This window comes from Mrakia frigida (assembly GCF_051309035.1).
Source record: "Mrakia frigida strain ATCC 22029 unplaced genomic scaffold BDY24scaffold_13, whole genome shotgun sequence".
Lineage (NCBI taxonomy): Eukaryota > Fungi > Basidiomycota > Tremellomycetes > Cystofilobasidiales > Mrakiaceae > Mrakia > Mrakia frigida.
This window is the reverse complement of record NW_027481268.1, coordinates 634,508-652,191: the sequence shown is the minus strand read 5'-3', so window position 1 is coordinate 652,191 and position 17,684 is coordinate 634,508. Positions and strand designations below refer to the sequence as shown.

At 54.3% G+C, this 17,684-nt stretch overlaps 6 protein-coding genes across 6 annotated transcripts; 1 reads left to right on the top strand and 5 right to left on the bottom strand.

Moving 5' to 3' along the window:
* The first annotated feature begins 696 nt into the window (after positions 1–696).
* BDY24DRAFT_361696 (NAD(P)/FAD-dependent oxidoreductase) lies at positions 697–3,114 on the top strand. Its single transcript, XM_076637878.1, has 10 exons — positions 697–940; positions 1,017–1,235; positions 1,322–1,477; positions 1,590–1,823; positions 1,914–1,949; positions 2,032–2,157; positions 2,223–2,434; positions 2,531–2,617; positions 2,720–2,780; positions 2,927–3,114. The coding sequence occupies exons 1-10, from the start codon at positions 701–703 to the stop codon at positions 3,065–3,067; spliced, it is 1,512 nt and encodes a 503-aa protein (XP_076497290.1). The 5' UTR covers positions 697–700; the 3' UTR covers positions 3,068–3,114.
* A 1,639-nt stretch (positions 3,115–4,753) lies between these two features.
* Positions 4,754–5,847, bottom strand: BDY24DRAFT_370018 (uncharacterized protein; the record flags this gene model as incomplete). The annotated part of the gene is made up of 4 exons (XM_076638088.1): positions 4,754–4,776; positions 4,847–5,266; positions 5,623–5,769; positions 5,841–5,847. 4 exons carry the CDS (start codon positions 5,845–5,847, stop codon positions 4,754–4,756), a joined length of 597 nt encoding a protein of 198 aa, XP_076497289.1.
* A 1,970-nt stretch (positions 5,848–7,817) lies between these two features.
* BDY24DRAFT_339977 (uncharacterized protein) lies at positions 7,818–8,174 on the bottom strand (the record flags this gene model as incomplete). Its single annotated transcript, XM_076637385.1, has 2 exons — positions 7,818–7,939; positions 8,036–8,174. Coding segments are annotated over 2 exons (261 nt in total), but the record flags the coding sequence as incomplete, so codon positions are not given.
* On the bottom strand, positions 8,164–9,585 carry BDY24DRAFT_387695 (PIF1-like helicase-domain-containing protein). The gene is made up of 7 exons (XM_076640253.1): positions 9,246–9,585; positions 9,132–9,156; positions 8,795–9,013; positions 8,645–8,679; positions 8,515–8,528; positions 8,426–8,448; positions 8,164–8,347 (listed from the first exon to the last, which is right to left on the bottom strand). The coding sequence occupies exons 1-7, from the start codon at positions 9,543–9,545 to the stop codon at positions 8,229–8,231; spliced, it is 735 nt and encodes a 244-aa protein (XP_076497287.1). The 5' UTR covers positions 9,546–9,585; the 3' UTR covers positions 8,164–8,228.
* A 444-nt stretch (positions 9,586–10,029) lies between these two features.
* Positions 10,030–12,385, bottom strand: BDY24DRAFT_441028 (uncharacterized protein; the record flags this gene model as incomplete). Its single annotated transcript, XM_076644575.1, has 7 exons — positions 10,030–10,882; positions 10,981–11,400; positions 11,502–11,582; positions 11,679–11,747; positions 11,845–11,913; positions 12,014–12,082; positions 12,200–12,385. The coding sequence occupies 7 exons, from the start codon at positions 12,383–12,385 to the stop codon at positions 10,325–10,327; spliced, it is 1,452 nt and encodes a 483-aa protein (XP_076497286.1). The 3' UTR covers positions 10,030–10,324.
* Positions 12,386–14,839: 2,454 nt separating this feature from the next.
* BDY24DRAFT_387693 (uncharacterized protein) lies at positions 14,840–17,676 on the bottom strand. Its single transcript, XM_076640252.1, has 9 exons — positions 17,556–17,676; positions 17,114–17,486; positions 16,777–17,035; positions 16,538–16,629; positions 16,350–16,438; positions 16,049–16,197; positions 15,737–15,866; positions 15,207–15,530; positions 14,840–15,084 (listed from the first exon to the last, which is right to left on the bottom strand). The coding sequence occupies exons 1-9, from the start codon at positions 17,565–17,567 to the stop codon at positions 14,917–14,919; spliced, it is 1,596 nt and encodes a 531-aa protein (XP_076497285.1). The 5' UTR covers positions 17,568–17,676; the 3' UTR covers positions 14,840–14,916.
* Positions 17,677–17,684: the final 8 nt, after the last annotated feature.

Here is a 17,684-nt window from a genome sequence, read left to right as displayed (position 1 = left end):
TCGCTTCCTACTGGCTCAACAAACAGCAACAAGGCCCGATAAGGAAAGAATGATGCTAGACTTCATCGATAAACACCAACCTATACACCCGCCAGGCCAAATTTCCTTCAAGATCAAGGGATCAGGGAGGAAGAGAGAAAGGTCAAACTCGCACGTGTCGGGGGAAAGCCCGACGCACTCCGACTGCTTCATCGTTCCTCTACCACATCCCTCAGGAGCCTTCCACTTGAGTTTACACATCTAGTCGCATCAACTCTATCCATCTTTTTCTTCGAGCGCTTCGAAATTCTGGCCTCCGTACCGTTGGGTGAGCTGAAGCTCGACGCGTCTTCTCCCATGTCTCATCGCCTCCCTCCCTCCTGCAGTCTCCCTTATTCTACCCGTCGCTTCTGCATCCCAGCAGCGCTACATCTTGCTGCTAAGAGCTTGTCGTACATCCCATCCGCTTATCGAGAAACACTGACTAAAAAGAGAGCAGGGTGAGTTCGAGCGACGACGGTGGGCGGAAATATATATTCAGCGCCGCCTCTCTCCCTGCAGTCCATGAAAATTTACACATCAAGCTGGTTAGCCATCTTTCATGATCTCGTAGAGTGTTTCCTCGTTCTCTTTTTTCTAAAAACTATATCGGAAACAACGAAGCAGAGCCAACGGAGTCATCCGACGCCCACTTTCTCTCTTCTCTCTTGCAACCATCACCATGTCGTCTCCTCCCTCTGGCTGTTTTACAACCCTCGCCAACTTCTTCACCCCCTCCTCCTCTTCAGCTGAGATTTCTACTTCGCCTCCTCCAGTCTCCAACATCACAACCAAAGCTCCCTTGCCTTCTCCTCCTCCCTCAACCTCCTCGAGCTTCCCTCCCGATCTCAAACCTCCCGTCGAGAGTTTCCCGCTCACCAAATCCTCCAAGATCTTGATCGTCGGTGGTGGCGGTACTATGGTGAGCTCTTCTTGTTCTACCACCTCGTTCGAGGGAGCTTCGTGCTAAAATTTATTTGGTACTTCTTTCTTCGCAGGGATCTTCGACTGCCCTTCATCTCGCTCGAAGAGGTTACAGCGACATCACGATCCTCGACGTCTTCCCAATTCCTAGTACCCAAGCAGCTGGGTACGACCTCAACAAGATTGCAGGGGGAGGGGAGAACACAGGGATGAGAGGGAAGCTGTTGGGCAAGATCATGGACGGATGGAGGAACGATCCAGTCTTTTCGCCTTACTACCACGAGGTTGGAAGGGTGAGTCTTCATACATGTTTTAGACTTCCCTTCGCTTGGATTCCTGGCGTCGTTGACTGACTCTCTCGCCTTTTGGTTTACGAAAGATCACCGGCGCTCATTCCTCTCCGGAAAAGATCGCTGCTCTCCGAGAAGTCTACGAGAGAGGACATCGAGACGGATGGGGGACCTCTTCAGAATGGCTTTCCTCTCCCGAGGAGATCATCGCCAAGTTCCCACAGTTGGACAAGGCAGATTTGAAGGTCAGTTCGTTTCATTCTGACTCGATCTCCCTTCGCGACGCGTCTCTTCTTTTCTCTCTCTGTTTCCCCCCTTTCGGTATTTTGACGCCTTTCCGACCTCTTCTACGCACAGAACTGGCAGGGACTGTACTCCCCCGACTCAGGCTGGGTCGAAGCGAAGGACACGATCGCCTCGATTGGACGAGAACTCGCTCGACTCGGCGTCAAGTCCTCGTTCGGTCCCTCCGGAACGTTCAAGGCTCCGATCTTGGACTCGACTGGGAAACGATGCATCGGGATCGAAACTGAGGATGGGACGAAGTGGGAGGCGGATCGAGTCGTTCTGGCGTGCGGGGCTTGGACTCCTGTGCGTCCCATTTAGCCTGTTTTTCTCTCTTCCTCACTCCCAAGAGTCCCTTCTCGGGCTTACTGACATTCAAGCTTTTTTTCCTATTAGACCTTGATTGATCTTAAGGGTCAATGCGTCTCGAAAGTGAGTCCCTCGTAGTGAAGGAGCTCGGAAACTGAGTCGTCGAACGCGTCGAGCCTGACTCCTCCTCCTCCTCTCGCGCCAGTGCTGGGTCATCGGACATCTCCAACTCACCGAAGAGGAACAAAAGAAGTACAAAGGCTGTCCCGTCATCTACCACGACGAGTTTGGGTTCTTCTTCGAGCCAAGGGAGGACTCGGGGATCATGAAGGTGCGCGTCCCCTCTCTTTCCACTTTCTCCAAACCAACTCTCACCCTCTTTCTTTGGTTTCAAAGTTGTGCAACGAAATGCCTGGCTTCACTCGAGTTCTCGACCATCAAACTCCCTTCGGTGCTCCTCCAGGAGGCGTCTCCCTCTCCGTCCCGCGTTCTCACGCCGTCCATCCCACGGACACCATCCCGGAGGGAACAGTCGACGACATCAAGAGGCTGATTGATACGTTGATCCCAGAGTTTTCGGGGAGGGAACTGATCGATCAGAAGATGTGGTGAGTTGCAAGTCTCAGCGTTTCCTTCTTCGACCGCGACGCGTCTCGAAAAACTCACTCGACCTTCTCTTTCTTGCTATCGTTTGATGTGCACAGCTGGTGCACCGACACCGCCGATGCTGAATGGTTGTTTACGGAGGATCCGAGATGGAAAGGCCTGTTCCTGGCTACGGGAGACTCAGGGTACGTCTCCATCTCGCCCTCGCACCTTCGTTCGTATCTCTCTCCTCTACTTCAGCGTCCGACTGATCAGTCTTTCTCGCTTCTTCGACGTCGTTACCGTAGACACTCCTTCCATACCATCCCCTACGTAGGATCCGAAATCGCAGATATGCTCGAAGGAAAGGTTCGTTCTCGTTTTCCTTTTTCTTTCCGTCTCTCGACGCGGCGTCGGCCTCCCCTCCCTCCCCCCCCCTTCCAACCCTTCCTCGCCCTCCCCGCAAAACTGATTCGCTCCTTCCTCTTCCGCTTCTTTCGCTCCTCTCTCTCCAGCTCTCCCCCGAAAAGCGAAAAGCCTGGGGCTGGCGACCAGGAGCGGGCGATCCAAACCACACCGGACGAGGAGGACCTCCTCCCTTGGATCTCAGCGAGGTGGATGGGTGGGTCGGGGAGGATCCGGAGGAGCAGGTTTAGCGTCTTTGAATGTATTTGGTTTTCAAGTTGATGGGCTTTGAACCTGACGACAGAGAGGGTGAGAAAACAGGAACGAGAAGTGTCGTCGAGTCGGACGCGTCTCTCTTTCCCTTTCCCTTCTTAGGAAAGCAGAAAGAGCATCTGCGCAAGTATCAAAATCGAAAGAAGGGCATCATGGACAAAAATCGAACGTGAAGAAGCCGATGGAACGTCGTTAAAAAGGGTCGTAAAGTAGCAAAACACAACTCGACTCAACTCAATCGCCTCTCCCTCGACCCCCCTCTCTCCTTGCTCCTCCCACCAGCCGCACTCCCCACCCCAGTCCCAGTCCCACCTCGACTCATGTGCACCCCTCCTCCTCCCGCAACCCCTTCCCCTTCCTCCCCTCCCGGTCCTCCTCCATTCACACTCCCTCCGCTCACCTCCCTCCCTCTCGCGTTCGCCTTCTTCTTCCACGCACTCGGCAGCACCGCCAACTTTCTCGTACTGCTTGAGTTGAGGTTGTTGGCCGACATCTGCTGCTTCAAAGGACTCGATCCAACCTTCCCGTTCCCAACGACGAGGTAGCTTCCGTCTTCCGTGTGATCCGAGTGGGACGAGAAAGTGTTGGCTGTGGACGAGCGAGAGATGGGAGGAGGCATGGGGATGGTGAACGGTCCCGCAACGGTGGAAGGACGAGGGTTGAAGATGGATTCGATGATGCTTTCCGTCGACGTGGGAGCGAAGAACGTCGGAGGCGTCGTGGTGCTGTTGTTCGGCGAGGACGTTCTCGTTCGATTAGGTTTCGGAGCAGCCGCTGGTTTGTGAAGAGGGTTGAGAGGGAGGGTGACGGTTGACCCGTTAAGGGATGCAGAGGCTGGAGGGAGGTTGAGAGAGGAGGAGAGGAGCGGGGTGGAAAGATTGGTGTTGGGAGTGGTGGTGTTCGTCGAGGAGCAGAAGCTGACGGAGGAGGAGGAAGCTTTGCCGTTGAGGAGAGCGGCGTTGGGTGTGAGGAGGGAGGCGAGGTTCTGAGAGGAGTTTCGAGTGGAAGGTGCTTGAGAGGAGGAAGGGGTTTGGTTGGTGGAGGAAGGGCGGGTCTGGTGCGGGAGGGAAACGGAACGAGGGGAGGAGAAGGTCAGGAAGAGTGTCAAAAGAACGAGAAGCGCAAGAGTGGTGGACTCACTTTCGATGCGAGAGAAGTATTCGATAGAGCTGGTGAAGCAGGCGACGCGTGAACTGAGAAGCAAAAGAGTCGCGTCAGTCCTTAGTTCGAAGGAGAGGGAAAAGGAGGACGCGTCGAACTCACCATCTCCCATCGGCCTCGTATGATTCCCAACGAGGTTCTCCAGTCCAGCACCAGCAGCCTGACCCTTCGAGACCGGTATCCTAGCAGCGTCCAAACCAAAACGACGGCATCTCAGTCTCTCGAAGCCGCTCCTCCTCTCGAACTCGACGTCGACTCACGAAATCCAACTCGTCTGCCCACTGATCTGTACGAGCTCGATGCTCAGCTACCAAAACGAACGAGACCGAAGTCAAGGTCAGCTTGATGAGCGAAGGCGAAGTGAAGAGAAAGAAGGGCTCAGAGGACCCACCTTAATCGTCGCGTTCGTCTTCCCTCCCTCCAACAAATACCTCCTCGTCACCTTCCCCTTCCCAGCAAACTCTGCCAGATTCAACACCAGCTGACCCAGTCGAGCGGACTTGTCATTTTCGTGGAAAGACAGGTGCTGTGAACGAAAAAAACGAAACCGATCAGCTTTCTCTTCGTCTCTCCCAAGACCCAACTCTGAAACGGACTGACCTGATGAACCACAACCCTCAGCTCCCTCTCCCCTAGCACTCCCAGTTCCTTTCCCGCTCCAACCCCAACCCTGATATGACTCCTGACCTCCTGGGACCAGGTGCAGGAATGATCTCTGATCTCGACTCCTTCGGTTTGACCTTTGGAGGACGAGGAGAGAGGTTTGCCGTGTTCGTTCTTGGAGGAGGAGAGGAGCTGGCGTTTGGCTGTCTTTTTCAAGTTCAAACTCGACTTGGTCTTGTTGATTCGGCTGAAGGAGGAGGAGGAGGAGAGACGGTTGTCGGAAGAGGGAGAGGCGGACGAGGAGTCGTTGTTGTGGGAATCGGAGGAAGAGCGAGGAGAGTTTGAGTCGGAAGCGGTAGAGTTTGTACTGGCGCTGGTGTTGGTGGACGAGTTGGTTGTTGTTTGAGTCAAGGCTGTAGAAGAGAAGGAAGTGGAAGTGGGTGTCTTCTTGAGTTGGAGGGAGGAGGCTGGAGGTTGGTTCGAAGACGAGAGGGAGGAGAGGGAACGTGGGCGGGTCGAGGAGGCAGAGGAGGAGGAGGACAGGCGAGGAGGAGAGTTGGTCGTCGTGGATGCCGAGGTGGAAGTTGAGGTGTGAGAGTGATGGTGGCGAGGGTGAGGCGTCTTGGAAGCTAGCGAGTCGGTTTTGTCTGCAAAGAAAGAAGAGGAAGGAGAGGTGTTGTTGAGCTTCGACCTTCGTCCTCCCTTCCCCTCTCCCTCCCTCTCTTTCTCTCCATCCAGTCCCAAAAATTCATACAGCAAAGACGCTCACCTTGTAAGACCTGTTCCGGATGAGCTTTCGAACTCTTGAACTTCCACTCTACCGAGAAGGTCCCGCTCACGAGAGGAACGTTCTGAAGGTCGTGAATCTCAAGAGCGAGCTCAAAGTCGGCGTGCCGACCAGGGAGAAGACTCAGTACTGCAACCAACAACACACAGTGAAGTCAACATTCACTCTTCAGCTCGGAGAGAAGGAGAAGAAGAACTTACATCCCATCGTGAACGCTCAGAGAGAAGTGAGTGGTTGGGGAGGAGGGGTGAAGGGGGAGAAAGAGTCGTATCCCTTCTCAACCGGGGGCCTTGTTTGTTGCCTGCTGGGTTTAGTTTAGGCAGGGAAGTCGTAGAGTAGAGGAAGAGGTGGCGGTGAGAGGGAGGATCGTTGATGGCTCTGGGAGCATGCCTTGCTTTTCTTCTCCCCAACGGTTTTGTGGTGCTGACGGTTAGGAGGAGAGAGAGAGGAGAGCCCGATATAAGTTCGTCGGCCTCTCTTGGCTCTGACAGAGATCCAAGGCAATTTTTGCGACATGCGAGACGGAAGTTTTTCCGGTTCGGAGGATGGAGCTCAAGGGAGGGAGGGGAGAATTTTGAGAGGAGAGGGGGAAAAGGACAGGAACGGGAAGAAGATGGGAGGGAGGGAGGGACAAGTCGAATCGACGACGCGTCGAAGTTCCGAGCCCGACCAAGATTCGTTCATGATGTAGGAGTGAGCATCTATAGCCGTTTATTAAACTTATGTCGACTTATTCGATCCCTTCTCGTTCTTAGCTTTCCGAGCCTCGTGCCATTGGACGACGGACGGGTGAGGTCGGACGCTATCGGTCAAAACGCGAAGACGAGAGATCAGTCCGGATCAGAGAAGAAAGGATCGGGTACAAAGGGAAAAGAAGTATAGACTCACTCCCTCTCCGAGAAGTTGGTGATCTGTAGCGTCTCGAGCCGTCGACACCGAGAAGCGGCGACGTAGGCTTGACCCTTCTCAAAGACTCGTTTGAAGTCGACCTTGACCCTGAGAAAAGCGAAGAAAGGGGAGTCAGTTGACGAGGGAGAGGAAAGGGAAGGGTTCGAGGAGACGACTGACCTCTCGAGAGTCTTTCCTTGGGACTAAGAGGATTGAAGGAGGAGTCGAGGAGAAGAGAGGGCGGGAAGGTCAGCGACGAGCGGGAGAGAGAGAGAAGGATAAACGAACCTTGTGAATCGAGATAGCCCAAGCAAGAATCAGAGGAACCTGCAATCGCAAAACCAGAGGTCATCAGTCGTGCTGAAAAGACGCGTCGAGCTCCCTTCGTTGCGTTTCGAAACGAACCTGAATCCTCTGCGCCAATATCTTCCCATCTGCAGCAGAAACATCGAACACAGACGGCACCACAAGTCGAAGAACCTTCTGCCCCTTAGCGATGAACTGCCAAAGACGAGATTCAAGGTCAGCTTTCGAACGAGAGGCGAGCGAACGAAACGAAACCACGCACCTCAACAAGCGGGTATTCCAGCTCCTCCCTCTCGACTCCCTCCTCTCGTTCAGCCTCCGTCCGCATCTTGAAGAGTTTTCGGTTTCCAAAGCGGGGGAAGTAGGGGGGGAGGGAATCGGTTCCGTCGGCCATACGTGCTGGGGAGTGAAAGGAGAGGACGCGACCGACGCTCCCGTTGACGAGTCCACTGCTGGCGTGGCCGATGTCGTTCTGGATGAGCATGACTGCTGCTCCGACCTAAGGAGATACGAAGAAAGATGGGACAAAAAGGTCAAGGTCTAAGAGGGTGGGAGAGAAGAGTGGGAACAAGGCGAAAGCGATGGACCTTGAGTCGAAGAACGTTGGGTGCCGTCAAAGCGGCCAGACCACGCTGGACGGCAGAATCGGATAGTCTGGGTTCTCTGTTCTCCCTCGAGCCAGCGAAGTCTGAAGAAAACGAAACGAGAGGGCGTCAGTGCGACGGTGCGAAGAGGAGGAAGAGGGACGACGCGGCGAACTCATGCTGTAGAACTCCTGGAGAGGCAGGTCTCGGGGCAGGTTTCGAAGATGAGCGAGGTTTGAAGCATCAGCTGGGAATTTGAAATAGAAACGAGGTCAGAAGGTAGAAGGAAGTGGAGAGGAGGAGAGGGGAAACGAACCCTGAGAGTTTACCGGATAACTGCGAGAAGAGGAGAAGGATGAGCTCTAGATTGGATCGTGGGAACTACAGGTGAAGCAGAGCTTACAGTTCAGTAGGATCGATCCCATCCTCGTACGTGATCTCCCTCGAGAGTCCCTTGAGAGTCGAAATCGACTCGCTGTCGAGCGTCCCATGTCGCATCTGGTCGAGGATCTTGATGAACCCTAGAAGAGACGACAAAGGAGATCGAAACATAGCAGATGGATCAGTGAACATCGCAGGAGACTAAAGCGAAAGAATTGGGTCGTGGGTCGACTCACTCAGATCATCCTGTCGAAACACCTGCTTCAGGTCGACCTCGGTCTTCATCGTCCTAGCCCAACCTTCAGCTTCGAATGCAAACTTGACTTTGAGCTCCTGGTCCCTATCTCCAACGGGAGGGAGCTGGAAGTAGTCTCCGACTGCGATGACCTGTGAGGAAGAAGAAGAAGGGGAGACGCGGCGGGCGAACGATCAAGAATTCCGTTTTGTTTCTTGCTTGGGCCGAAGAAGAGGTTCAAGACGTACTTGCATCCCACCAAAAGGACGATCACTACCTCTCGTAAGTCTGGCAAGCTGTTCCAGCTTGTCAACTGCGATGAGCGCAACGGAAAAGAGTCAAGGATCAGAAACAGCGACGCGCTCGAGGAGCGACGAAAAAGAGGACTCACAGAGCGGTCCGTCGATCATGGAGCTTCGAACAAAAAGACGGGTCAGATGCTACGCAGAGAGGCAATATAAAACGATAAAGAAAGCCTACATCTCGTCGATGATCTGTTTGAAAGAGAGAAGAGCGTCCAGGTTGGTTTTGATCAGCTTTCACCGTCTTCATCTCACCTCGTCCCTCCAGCCTCGCGGCAAACCTAGGAAGCAAGACGACTTGTACTAACCAAAACATCCGTCGTCCTCCAATTCTCCATCGGTACTGTTTCCCATCCAAACCCGACCAAGTCAGAACGCGCCTCGCTCCTCCCTCTTCTCCTCCCCCCGACCACCCTTCCCTCCCCTCTTCCGAGAACCTGAACTCTCCCAGAACTCACTAGACTTCTTATACGCCGACCACTTCTCCCAATACTCCTCCGGCTCCTGCTTTCCCAGTCCAATCCCAGCCCACGAGTGCAGCGTCTGACCACCGATGTTCACCGCTGCCGCTCCCGTAGACGCTGTGACTGCGACTCGAAGAGGAGAAGCAGAAGAGGTGGAGGAAGGGAACCGGAGCGCTTTGATGATGTGTTTGAGGAGGAGGGATTTACCGGTTCCTGGTTGAGAGAAAGAAGGAGACAGAAGGGGGGAAAGAGGTGTGAGCTCACGCTTCGACTTCTTTTGAACGCTCGAAGTGGATTTCGTTGGTAGGAGGAAGAGAGTGAAAGTTTTTACCTGCTGAACCAGTGAAGAAGACGCTCTTCATAGAACAAACGAAACACCCGCGTATCAGCGACGGTGCGGCCTCAACGAAACGAAGGTAAAGGAAGCTCAAAGCTCAAAGCTCACCTCTCCTCCTTCCACCAGCTTCAAAACCGCCTTCTGCTCCTCCGAAAGCTCGAACCCAGCCTCCATATCAGGAACAGAAAGCTGAACCGGCTCCTTCCTAGTCCCTATGCATCTCCGTTGGTGTTGCTGTAGCGATGAGGAAGGAAGGAAGGAGGTTGAGCGAGAGGTCAAGGGGCTGGAGTCGGGCTGAGTGTGACGGCGGAGGAGGGATAGAGATCGGAAGGAGGGAGATGAAAGAAGAAGCCGAGAGGATGAGGGGAATGTTAGTGATCGACCGAGAAGGCGAGAAGGTAGAGCCATACAAGGGAGGAAGAAGGGAGAGGCGGAGGAGGAGGAGGTTGGGAGGAAGGCGAAAGGTGTGAGCTCGAACGAGAGTTCATTTCCCTTTGATCGTCGTGATATTTCTTTCGTCAAAGTGAATCTTGGCTCGCAGGAGTCGAATCCGTCAGCTTAGAGAAGGCTCGACTCTGTATCAGTGACCGGAGAATTTCCGCTGCCCGCTGGGAGAGAAGAACGGCCGCCAAACACCACCCTCGCGTCGACTTCTCTCGGAACGACTTCGTCCCCTTTTGATCATCGTCAAAGCAGATCCCAGCTCTCAGATGTCAGCCCGCATGTTAGAGAGGACTATGGACTCTATTGTGACCGTCGGAGAATTTGCACGCTCTCGCTGGCCAAGAAAACTGTCTGCCAAACACGACCCTCGTCGACTTCGCTCTTTCGTTCCCGTCGAGCTTCGAGTCCGAGTACAAACAAGGGCGATATATAAAGAGAGCAATTCCAAGGAGCAGCACACAAAGGAACAAAGAGACAATAAGCAAAGAAACAAGACCGGCGACAGAGAAGGAAGAAAACAGACAGGGAGGGAGACGACGTGGACAAATCGAGCGAGAGAGAAACGAGACGCGCGTGTGTGTGTGTATTAGGTGATGGTACAGATGAGAGAGAGAGAAAGATAAATAACCAAGAGTATACACAGGTTTGTCAGAGGACGTGATAAAAGAAAGTGAGACCATGAGAACGAGAGAGAGTCCGAAACGAAACAAGACGCGACGAGAAACGAAAACCCAACCACGTCCTCAGGGGAGCCTCTCCCCCCTCTGGTCCAACTGGAGCATAAATTCGAACATCCTCCCGACGTCTTTGTTGGCTTCGAAGTATCGCCACAAGTCCTCCGTCCAGAAGACGTTCCCCGTCTTGTTCCCGTCCGCGTCGAGCTCCTGGAGGAACGAGTGCATGATCGTTCTTGAAGTGAAAGCTGCGAAGCTGGGGAAGTAGAAAGTGTTGAAGAGTTGAGCGAGGGAGATGGAGGAAGGGATGGTTCGAGGAGGGATGAGGGAGGTGGCGACCGTTCGAGGGAGAGGGAGAGGGAGAGGGAGAGTAGGGATTTGTTCAGAAGGAGGGTTGGCCGATCGAGAGGTAGGGGAGGTGGAGGCGACCGTGGTGAGAGGTGAGACCGATGAGGATGAGGTCGATCCACGAGAGGAAGAGAGGTCTCGGCGAGGGGGAGTGAAATGGGAGAGGGAGGGGGTGGGTGGGGTAGGGTAGGTGAGAACGGATTGAGCGGCTTCGGTGGGTCGAGCGTTGTTGAGCCTTGCCTTCTTTGCCTTCCTTGCCTCCTTCAGAGCTTGGGAAGCCTGCGAGTTAAAGATTGAAGAGAGCAGAGAGAGCATCGTCGGCCAATCTGGTCCATCCTTGAAGCGAAGCGAAAGGGGAGGAGGAAAGGAAAACGCACCTTCGACCACTCGGCCGCGTCGCCCACTTCCACCTCCTGCTCCTCCGCCGCCTTTCTCTTCTTCGACATCCCATCGGAACCTCCCTTGTTTCCTCCCTCCAATTCTACAGGCCTGATAATCGATGGAAGCTCTTTGAACTTCCCCGGGACCTCCTGCTTCTGACCCTCGAGGTCGGAGTAGTTAATTGGGGTGTTGGGAGGTGGAACGGCTTTTGGCGCTCGAGGAGGTCGAGGAACCTGAGCTCTAGGCTTTCGAGGAGCCGGGATTTTCTTCTTCGAGGAGGTGGACTGAGAGTTGGGAGGAAGAGTGGCGGCGACGAAGGGAGGAGGTTGAACGACGGTTCCGTTTGAGAAGGGAGGGAGCTGTTGCTGCTGCTGCTGTTGAGCGTGATGCTGTTGGATTCGGTTGTAGTTGAAGTACTGGGAGAACAAAAAGATGTACAGGGCGAAAAAAAAACGAGGCGTGAGCTTGTGTAGGGAGGTATGACACGTTCAACGAGTCAAAGAACGACGCGACTAACCTGGGGAACGAACGACCCTGTAAGAGCAGAGTGAAGGTACCCAGGGCTTGGGTAAGCTTGTTGAAGGTGAAGAGCCTGAGCCTATGAAAGTTTTGAGCGGAAGGTAGGAAGAACGAAGGTCAGCTTCGTCGTACGACAGAGACTTAAGAGAAAAGAAAACAAAGAAAAAAGACGAACCGATCCGACGACTTGTTGTTGGTTGATCGAGATCAAGTTCGCTCGGTTTCCGAGGCACGCAGAGTCGATCTGAGACAGCACGGAAGGGAAAGTTCAGTCGATCGAATCAGCCCTCGGGAGACTCTTTGACGCGAGGGAGAGGGAGGGGAGAGGATGGACGACATACGAGATGAGGATGAGCTTGAGATTGGATGAGATGGTTCGAGAGAGGAGATGAATTCCCATGGTTGACGTTCTGGAGTGAAGCAAAAGAAAGGAGGAAGGGACGTGAGTCTAGGGCTGAGCGAGAAGGACGCGGGAGAGAGGAAGAACGAAAGGAAGAAAGCGGGACGAACGATGAAGGAGAGAGATGGATCGTTGAGATAGGGATGAGCCTCAGCTTGAGAGCTTTGAGCAGCGGAGATCTGAGAAAGGAGAAGAAAGAAAGAAAGAAAGGGAGGGAGGGAGGTCAGCATGGAACGAAGGGCGAGGAAGGGAGCTTCCTCTCTGGAGCACGAAAGAGAAAGGAAACGAGAACGAACCTTGGACATTGCAGCTTCGAAATCCTTGTCGTCGAAATCATTCACGTTGAGGGTGTAAAGCCACTCGTAGTTTTCGTGGGAAGCTGCTTGAGCGGAGTGGGGGGGAGCGAGAGGGAAGGAGAGGGCGGGGAAGGGAGGCCAGGAGGAGGGGAAGGTCGAGGAGGAGAGGAAGGCGGGTCCCGGCATGGCGAGAGAGCGAGGAGGGAGGAGGAGGAGGAGAGGGAGGGAGGGAGCGCGAGAGGTGAAGAAGAAGGAGCTATAGATGTAAAGTAGGCGAAGAGAGGGATGGTGGTTGAGGAGGAAGAAGGAAGAGAGGGAAGGGAGCGTGGAGTTTCCATCCTCGCCCGTTCCAATCCCTCTCCTTCCCTACCACTTTGCGGCCCAAAATCGGTCCAACAAAGATAAGAGAATCCCTCTGGGAGTAGATCCGGACCTAGAAGAAAAATATAAGAGCAAAGTCAGTGAGATTCTGACCCTCTGCATCGGGAAAACAAAGGAGAAAGGAAAGAAAGAGCGTCGCGTCTCCAAGGGGAGCGCTCACCATCGATCCTGTTTCCGACCGTCGATCAACATCTTGTGCTATCTTTTGAGCCTCCAGAGCTTGAGTACATGTATCTCGAGGTCCTACGACTGATGAGAGAAGAAAATATAGACAGGTGAGTTCTCGACCGGCGGCAACGGGAGAAAGAGGGAAGGGGAGGACGCACTGACCTTCGAAACTTCCTGCCTGTCTTCTTCCTCCCTTCAACCACAACAACCTCGATTCGACTCCACTTTGAAGCGTAACCTCTTCGTGAAGGAGAGAACCTGCTATCCCTACGACGAACGACCCTTCGACCTTCCCGCCTTCGAGAAGAGCAACAACGAAACCGAACGAGGCAACGATCAGCTCGCCAGTCCTCCTCTCCCTCACTCCCTTCTTCTCCTCCCTTGCCTTCTCTGCCAACCTTCCTCGACAAGATAGAGAGCACTCACCTTCGATCAACCTTTTTAAGCGTCGAGTCCAGCCACCTTCCTCCCTCGCTGCCCTCCTCCTCCTCCTTCGAGAAACCCAACAACGGAGACGACCAACCTCTGTTTCTCCTCATCGAGAAAATCACAAGCAATCATCTGCGTCTAGGTTTTTTTCGACCTCTGGAGTGGGTGTTGCCGGTGGGAAGGTCGAGGGTGAGCTGGTGGGTCGAGAAGAGAGTGATGGGAGGCGAGGGCTGGGAACTCTGCGAGAGAGAGAGAGAGGGAGGACGAAGGAGGTGAGGAGGAAGAGACGTCAATCCGTCCATCCGTTTCGAGTCTGTTTGAAGTTGGGAGTGGGCTGGTAGATCGAGGGAGATGGAGAGGAGTTGTGTTGTTGTTGGAGTTCGAACACCTGTGAGATAGGGAGGAACAGACGGGGAAGTCGAGAAGTGAGCTCTGCCGTTACGTCGCGTCGTTTTGATCTGCGAGAAGATGAGACGCAAAACTTCTACTGACCTCGATTCGTCTTTGTGTCCAACAGTTCGAGACGACAGGCTCGAAGAAAACCGATCCTCCCTTCTTCGCCTCCCTCCCTCTCTCTTCACGTCTCTGATCCTCGTCGCCGTCCTTCGAACACGCTCCTCCAACCACCAGCTCTGCCGGATCCATTCTGGGACACCTACACACGATGTCTGTTCAACAATCTGCCGTTCCCGTACCCGTCGAGCTCGAGCTCAACATCGACGCAGCGTGCTCGACTCATCGACTCTCGTTCCTCCACCACTCACAGTCTCTCGACGACCTTCTCGACTTCATCACCTCGTGTTCCTTATACTCGTCTCCCTCTGTCACTACTAGGGCCGTCCGCTCGTCCGCTGGAGTATCAAACGTCGGCGTCGAGCTCGGGAGGGAAGGACGAGGGAGGGCGAGGGAGGGCTTGAAACGCTGTCTTCCGCTCTGCGACGAGGAGCTAACGCTCCTTGAGCATCCTGAACAGACAAAAATGTAGATCAGCTAACGGTTCAGCTCATGTGGAGCCAAAGCCAGCGAGGGACGTGCTGCGACGAGGAGACAAAGGCGAAAGGGAGGGAGAGGACTCATGTCGAGCTCAACACTCCCTCCCTTCTTTTCCGTCTCCGTCTTGTGGCCGTTGCTGGACAACCTAGACGACCAGATTTTCTTCGAAAGAAGAGAGGCAGTCCCATTCAGCATCATTGCTGATCTCGCTCCCTTCCCACCCCCCCACGAAGACGAAGAGGAGGAAGGCGATCGACCCTTCGTCCCAGTCTGGGACTGATTTTTTCTGGGTTTCGGCCGAGGTGAGAGGCATCGGTTCCTGAAAGTGTTTTTTTGGGAGGCAAGGGAGGAAAGCAAGAGAGGCAGGGGGAGAAGGTAGGGTTCGAGGAAGGCAGTAGTAGGGATCGGATGGGTGCGAGAGCAGGAAGGGGGGCGGGACGCACGCCGTGGGCTGAAGTCGGTTTTGTGTGAAACGGCTGCGTTCGGTTCCTATGCCGATGAAACAAAGGAAAACCTTCTTCCAAGGAAATCGGGGCCAATAATCAGAATGGCCGGGGCACGCACAAAATTTTCAAAGGAGAGGAAGGGATAAGGAACGGAGATCCCGTCGATCGTCGAAGAAACAAAGTTCCCAGTAGTTCGACGCGTCGCCCTTCCTCTCCTCTGTTCTCTCTCCAACGAAACCCGAGCAAAGAGCCAATCGCAACGCGTGATACATAGAAAGTCCCAAAGCATAATGAAGCTACCTAGAGCCTCTCCTGCGTCCTCGCATCGGCCAACTGCTTCTTCATCCTCTTCAACCTCTCCTGCTCCTTCTGCCTCTTGGCCTGAGCCTGCGACGTCTCCCCTCCTCCACCTCCTCCTCCTTGACTTCCCATCTGGTCGTATCGAGGAGCGTGGGTGTAGGTTGTGTTCTGTGAGAGACGAAGCGAAACGGGAAGGGAGAACAGTTAGTTCGCGTCGAGAGGAGACGAAGACAGCGAGAACGACGACGTTCAAACACCGAGAGGTGAAGGCTTTGAAGATGGGGACTTACCGAAGGAGCCGGAATCCTAACGTTCCTCCTCTTCTTATCGATTTTCTCTCCCTCCGGTCTCTCCCAAGCCTTCTTCCCTCCTCCTCCTCCTCCTCCAGCGCTCTGACTCCTCTCCGCATCGTTGAACTGTCCAGGTCGGATATCGATCGAAGGAACAGCCTTAGTCCTGAACGAGCTAGATCGCTTGATGATAGGTCTGGACCAGACGGCGAGGAGATGAGCGGCTTGTCGTTTGACGTGGGAGGTGGAGCGGAGGGATTTCGAGTAGAAGAGGATGACTTTTCCGAGACCGGAGGCTTTGAGGGTGTCGGTGTCGATGGGCATCTGAGGGAAGGAGGGCGAGGGTGGGTGGGTGAGAGAAGAGGAAGAGGAAGAGGAAGAGGAAGAGGAAGAGGAAGAGGAAGAGGAAGAGGAAGAGGAAGAGGAAGAGGAAGAGGAAGAGGGAGAAGGGGAGAAGCGTGAGCGACGAAAGAGGCGAGGCGAGACGAGAGGAGACGAGACGAAAGGAGTTCGAGAGAGGTGAAACGAACCTTGACGAGGATATCAAAGAACGAGTTCTGGATATCGAGAGCTGGAAGAGACTTATCCGGAAGAGGTTCCAACCATCGCTTGACTGCACTGAGGAGATCGTTATCGACGATCGACTGGCCCATCGTTGACCTGAAACGAAACGAACCAAAGACGCGACGAGAAGGTCAGTTCGAGTTCGTCGTAGTCTGGACCCTATCGTCCCCTCCAGTATTTCCTTCTCGCCTCTCTCGAGGTCAAGAGGAAAGGGAGAAGACGAGAGGGAGGCTCGAGAAGAGCATGAAAGAGCAACACCGAAAGGAACTCAAACTCACTGCTGCAAGATGCTCATCACCTCCTTCAACATCGACAACTTGGCCGAAGCAGGTCGCTTGTCCATCACGGAAGCCTCGTCCTTCTCGGCGGCGGAGATCATCTTGACTTTGAGGTCCTGGATGAGGTCGTCGTTCATCTCGTCAAGGACCTGATTCCAACGAAGGGAGGGCGAAAGGAGAGTCAGCAAAACAGCCAGCGAGGGGGATGATCCTCAGGCGAGTGGCGAAGTAGCGAGGCTGGCGAGATAGTATCGAGGGAAGAGGTGGGGATCGAAGATAGGAAAGAAAAGAAAGAGCTCACATCCTCTCCATCCCTCTTCGACTTCTTCCTCTTGTTCTTAGGAGCCTTGACGATCTCGTCGATCCTTCGGTTCAACTGCATTCGTCGGACTACCAAGTGCAAAGCGAAGAAAGCGAATCATCAGTGAGCTGCATCCTTCGAGGCGAGAAGGGAGAGGGAGGGAAGGGAGGAAGGAGAAGGGGACTCACGCGTCGCATCGTCCATAGGCTCCTCAGGTCGATCCTCCTGGTCGTTCTCGTTCTCCTCCTCCTCGGCAGGGGCAGTCTTACGCTTCTTCTTCCTGCAAAGTTGTGCAAGAGAGGACAGACGAAGGCAGAGAGAAGAGTCAGCGACGGAAGACGATGAGAGCTCGTTCGAGCTCAACCCTCCTTCTCCCTTCCCTCCCTTCTCTCTTCCTCTCTCCTCTCAAGCAAGGCGGTCTACTCACCTAGGTTTCTCCCCGCCCTCTCCATCGTCCTTCTTCTTCCTCTCCTTCTTCTCTCCGCTGCTCTTCTTGGAGGAGGACTTCTTGAACTTGAGCTTCTTCTCCTTCGCATCCGCGTCGTCTCCGTCCGAGTAGTTCCCTCCTGCTTCGTCGGCGTCCTCTTCAGGTTGAGCAGATGGAGATCTGGAGTGTGAAGCTGAACGAGATCGAGAACGAGAACGAGATGGGGAGCGAGATGGGGAAGCGGCGGCGGTGGGTTTGGCTGGGAGAGAGGTGGGAAGGAGGAAGGGAGGGTCAGCTCGATCTTCGGAGAGACAGCGAAAGATGAGCCTGTACTCACGAGCTTTAGCCTGTTTAGGAGCTGCTTCATTGTCGTCCTCGTCGTTGGAGGATAGTTCAGAGTCTGAATCTCCACCAAAGACCTGCTGTCGAAGCTTCTCTTGTTCCCTTCGTTCGGCTTCATCGTCCTCTCCGTCTCCTTCCTCCTCCTCCTCCTCCTCGTCGTCGTCGGACGCTGGAGCTGCTGCTGGAGGTTCGGCCATAGGGACATCCTCCTCCTCCTCCTCTTCTTCTTCTTCCGCGACTTCAGCTTGAGGGGAAGCAGCTGCTGGAGAAGCAGGAGCGGGAGCTGATGGGACGGGTGCTGAGGGTTCAGAGAAGTCGTGATCTGGAGGAGGAGGCGAGAAGGACGGGGAGGGAGAACGAGGGGAGGACTGCAAGAACGGGAAAGCGAGATCAGCGTCCGTTTCGAAGGTTTGTTAAGGAGATTAGAGCAAGCTTACATGGTCGGACATGATTCAGAAAGTGGGATGGGTGTCTGGGTAAGGAACGACGAAGGTCGCAGAGGGCGCACGGAGGACGGATTCGTTCTCATTTGGAGATTCCATTTCTCTTTTCCGTTGACCTTTCCT

Bases quoted from the DNA above. Each gene is read 5' to 3' on its own strand.
- BDY24DRAFT_361696 (XM_076637878.1), top strand. From the start codon at position 701: ATGTCGTCTCCTCCCTCTGGCTGTTTTACAACCCTCGCCAACTTCTTC. The intron at 1,478-1,589 runs GTCAGTTCGTTT...TTCTACGCACAG, and splicing joins TGGACAAGGCAGATTTGAAG to AACTGGCAGGGACTGTACTC. The intron at 2,435-2,530 runs GTGAGTTGCAAG...TGATGTGCACAG, and splicing joins CTGATCGATCAGAAGATGTG to CTGGTGCACCGACACCGCCG.
- BDY24DRAFT_387695 (XM_076640253.1), bottom strand. From the start codon at position 9,545: ATGGCTCTACCTTCTCGCCTTCTCGGTCGATCACTAACATTCCCCTCA. The intron at 9,014-9,131 runs GTAAAAACTTTC...TCTCTCAACCAG, and splicing joins CTTCTTCACTGGTTCAGCAG to GAACCGGTAAATCCCTCCTC. The intron at 8,680-8,794 runs GTGAGTTCTGGG...GATGGGAAACAG, and splicing joins GTCGGCGTATAAGAAGTCTA to TACCGATGGAGAATTGGAGG.
- BDY24DRAFT_387693 (XM_076640252.1), bottom strand. The intron at 16,630-16,776 runs GTGAGTAGACCG...ACAACTTTGCAG, and splicing joins GAGGGCGGGGAGAAACCTAG to GAAGAAGAAGCGTAAGACTG. The intron at 16,198-16,349 runs GTGAGCTCTTTC...CGTTGGAATCAG, and splicing joins CGAAGAGGGATGGAGAGGAT to GTCCTTGACGAGATGAACGA.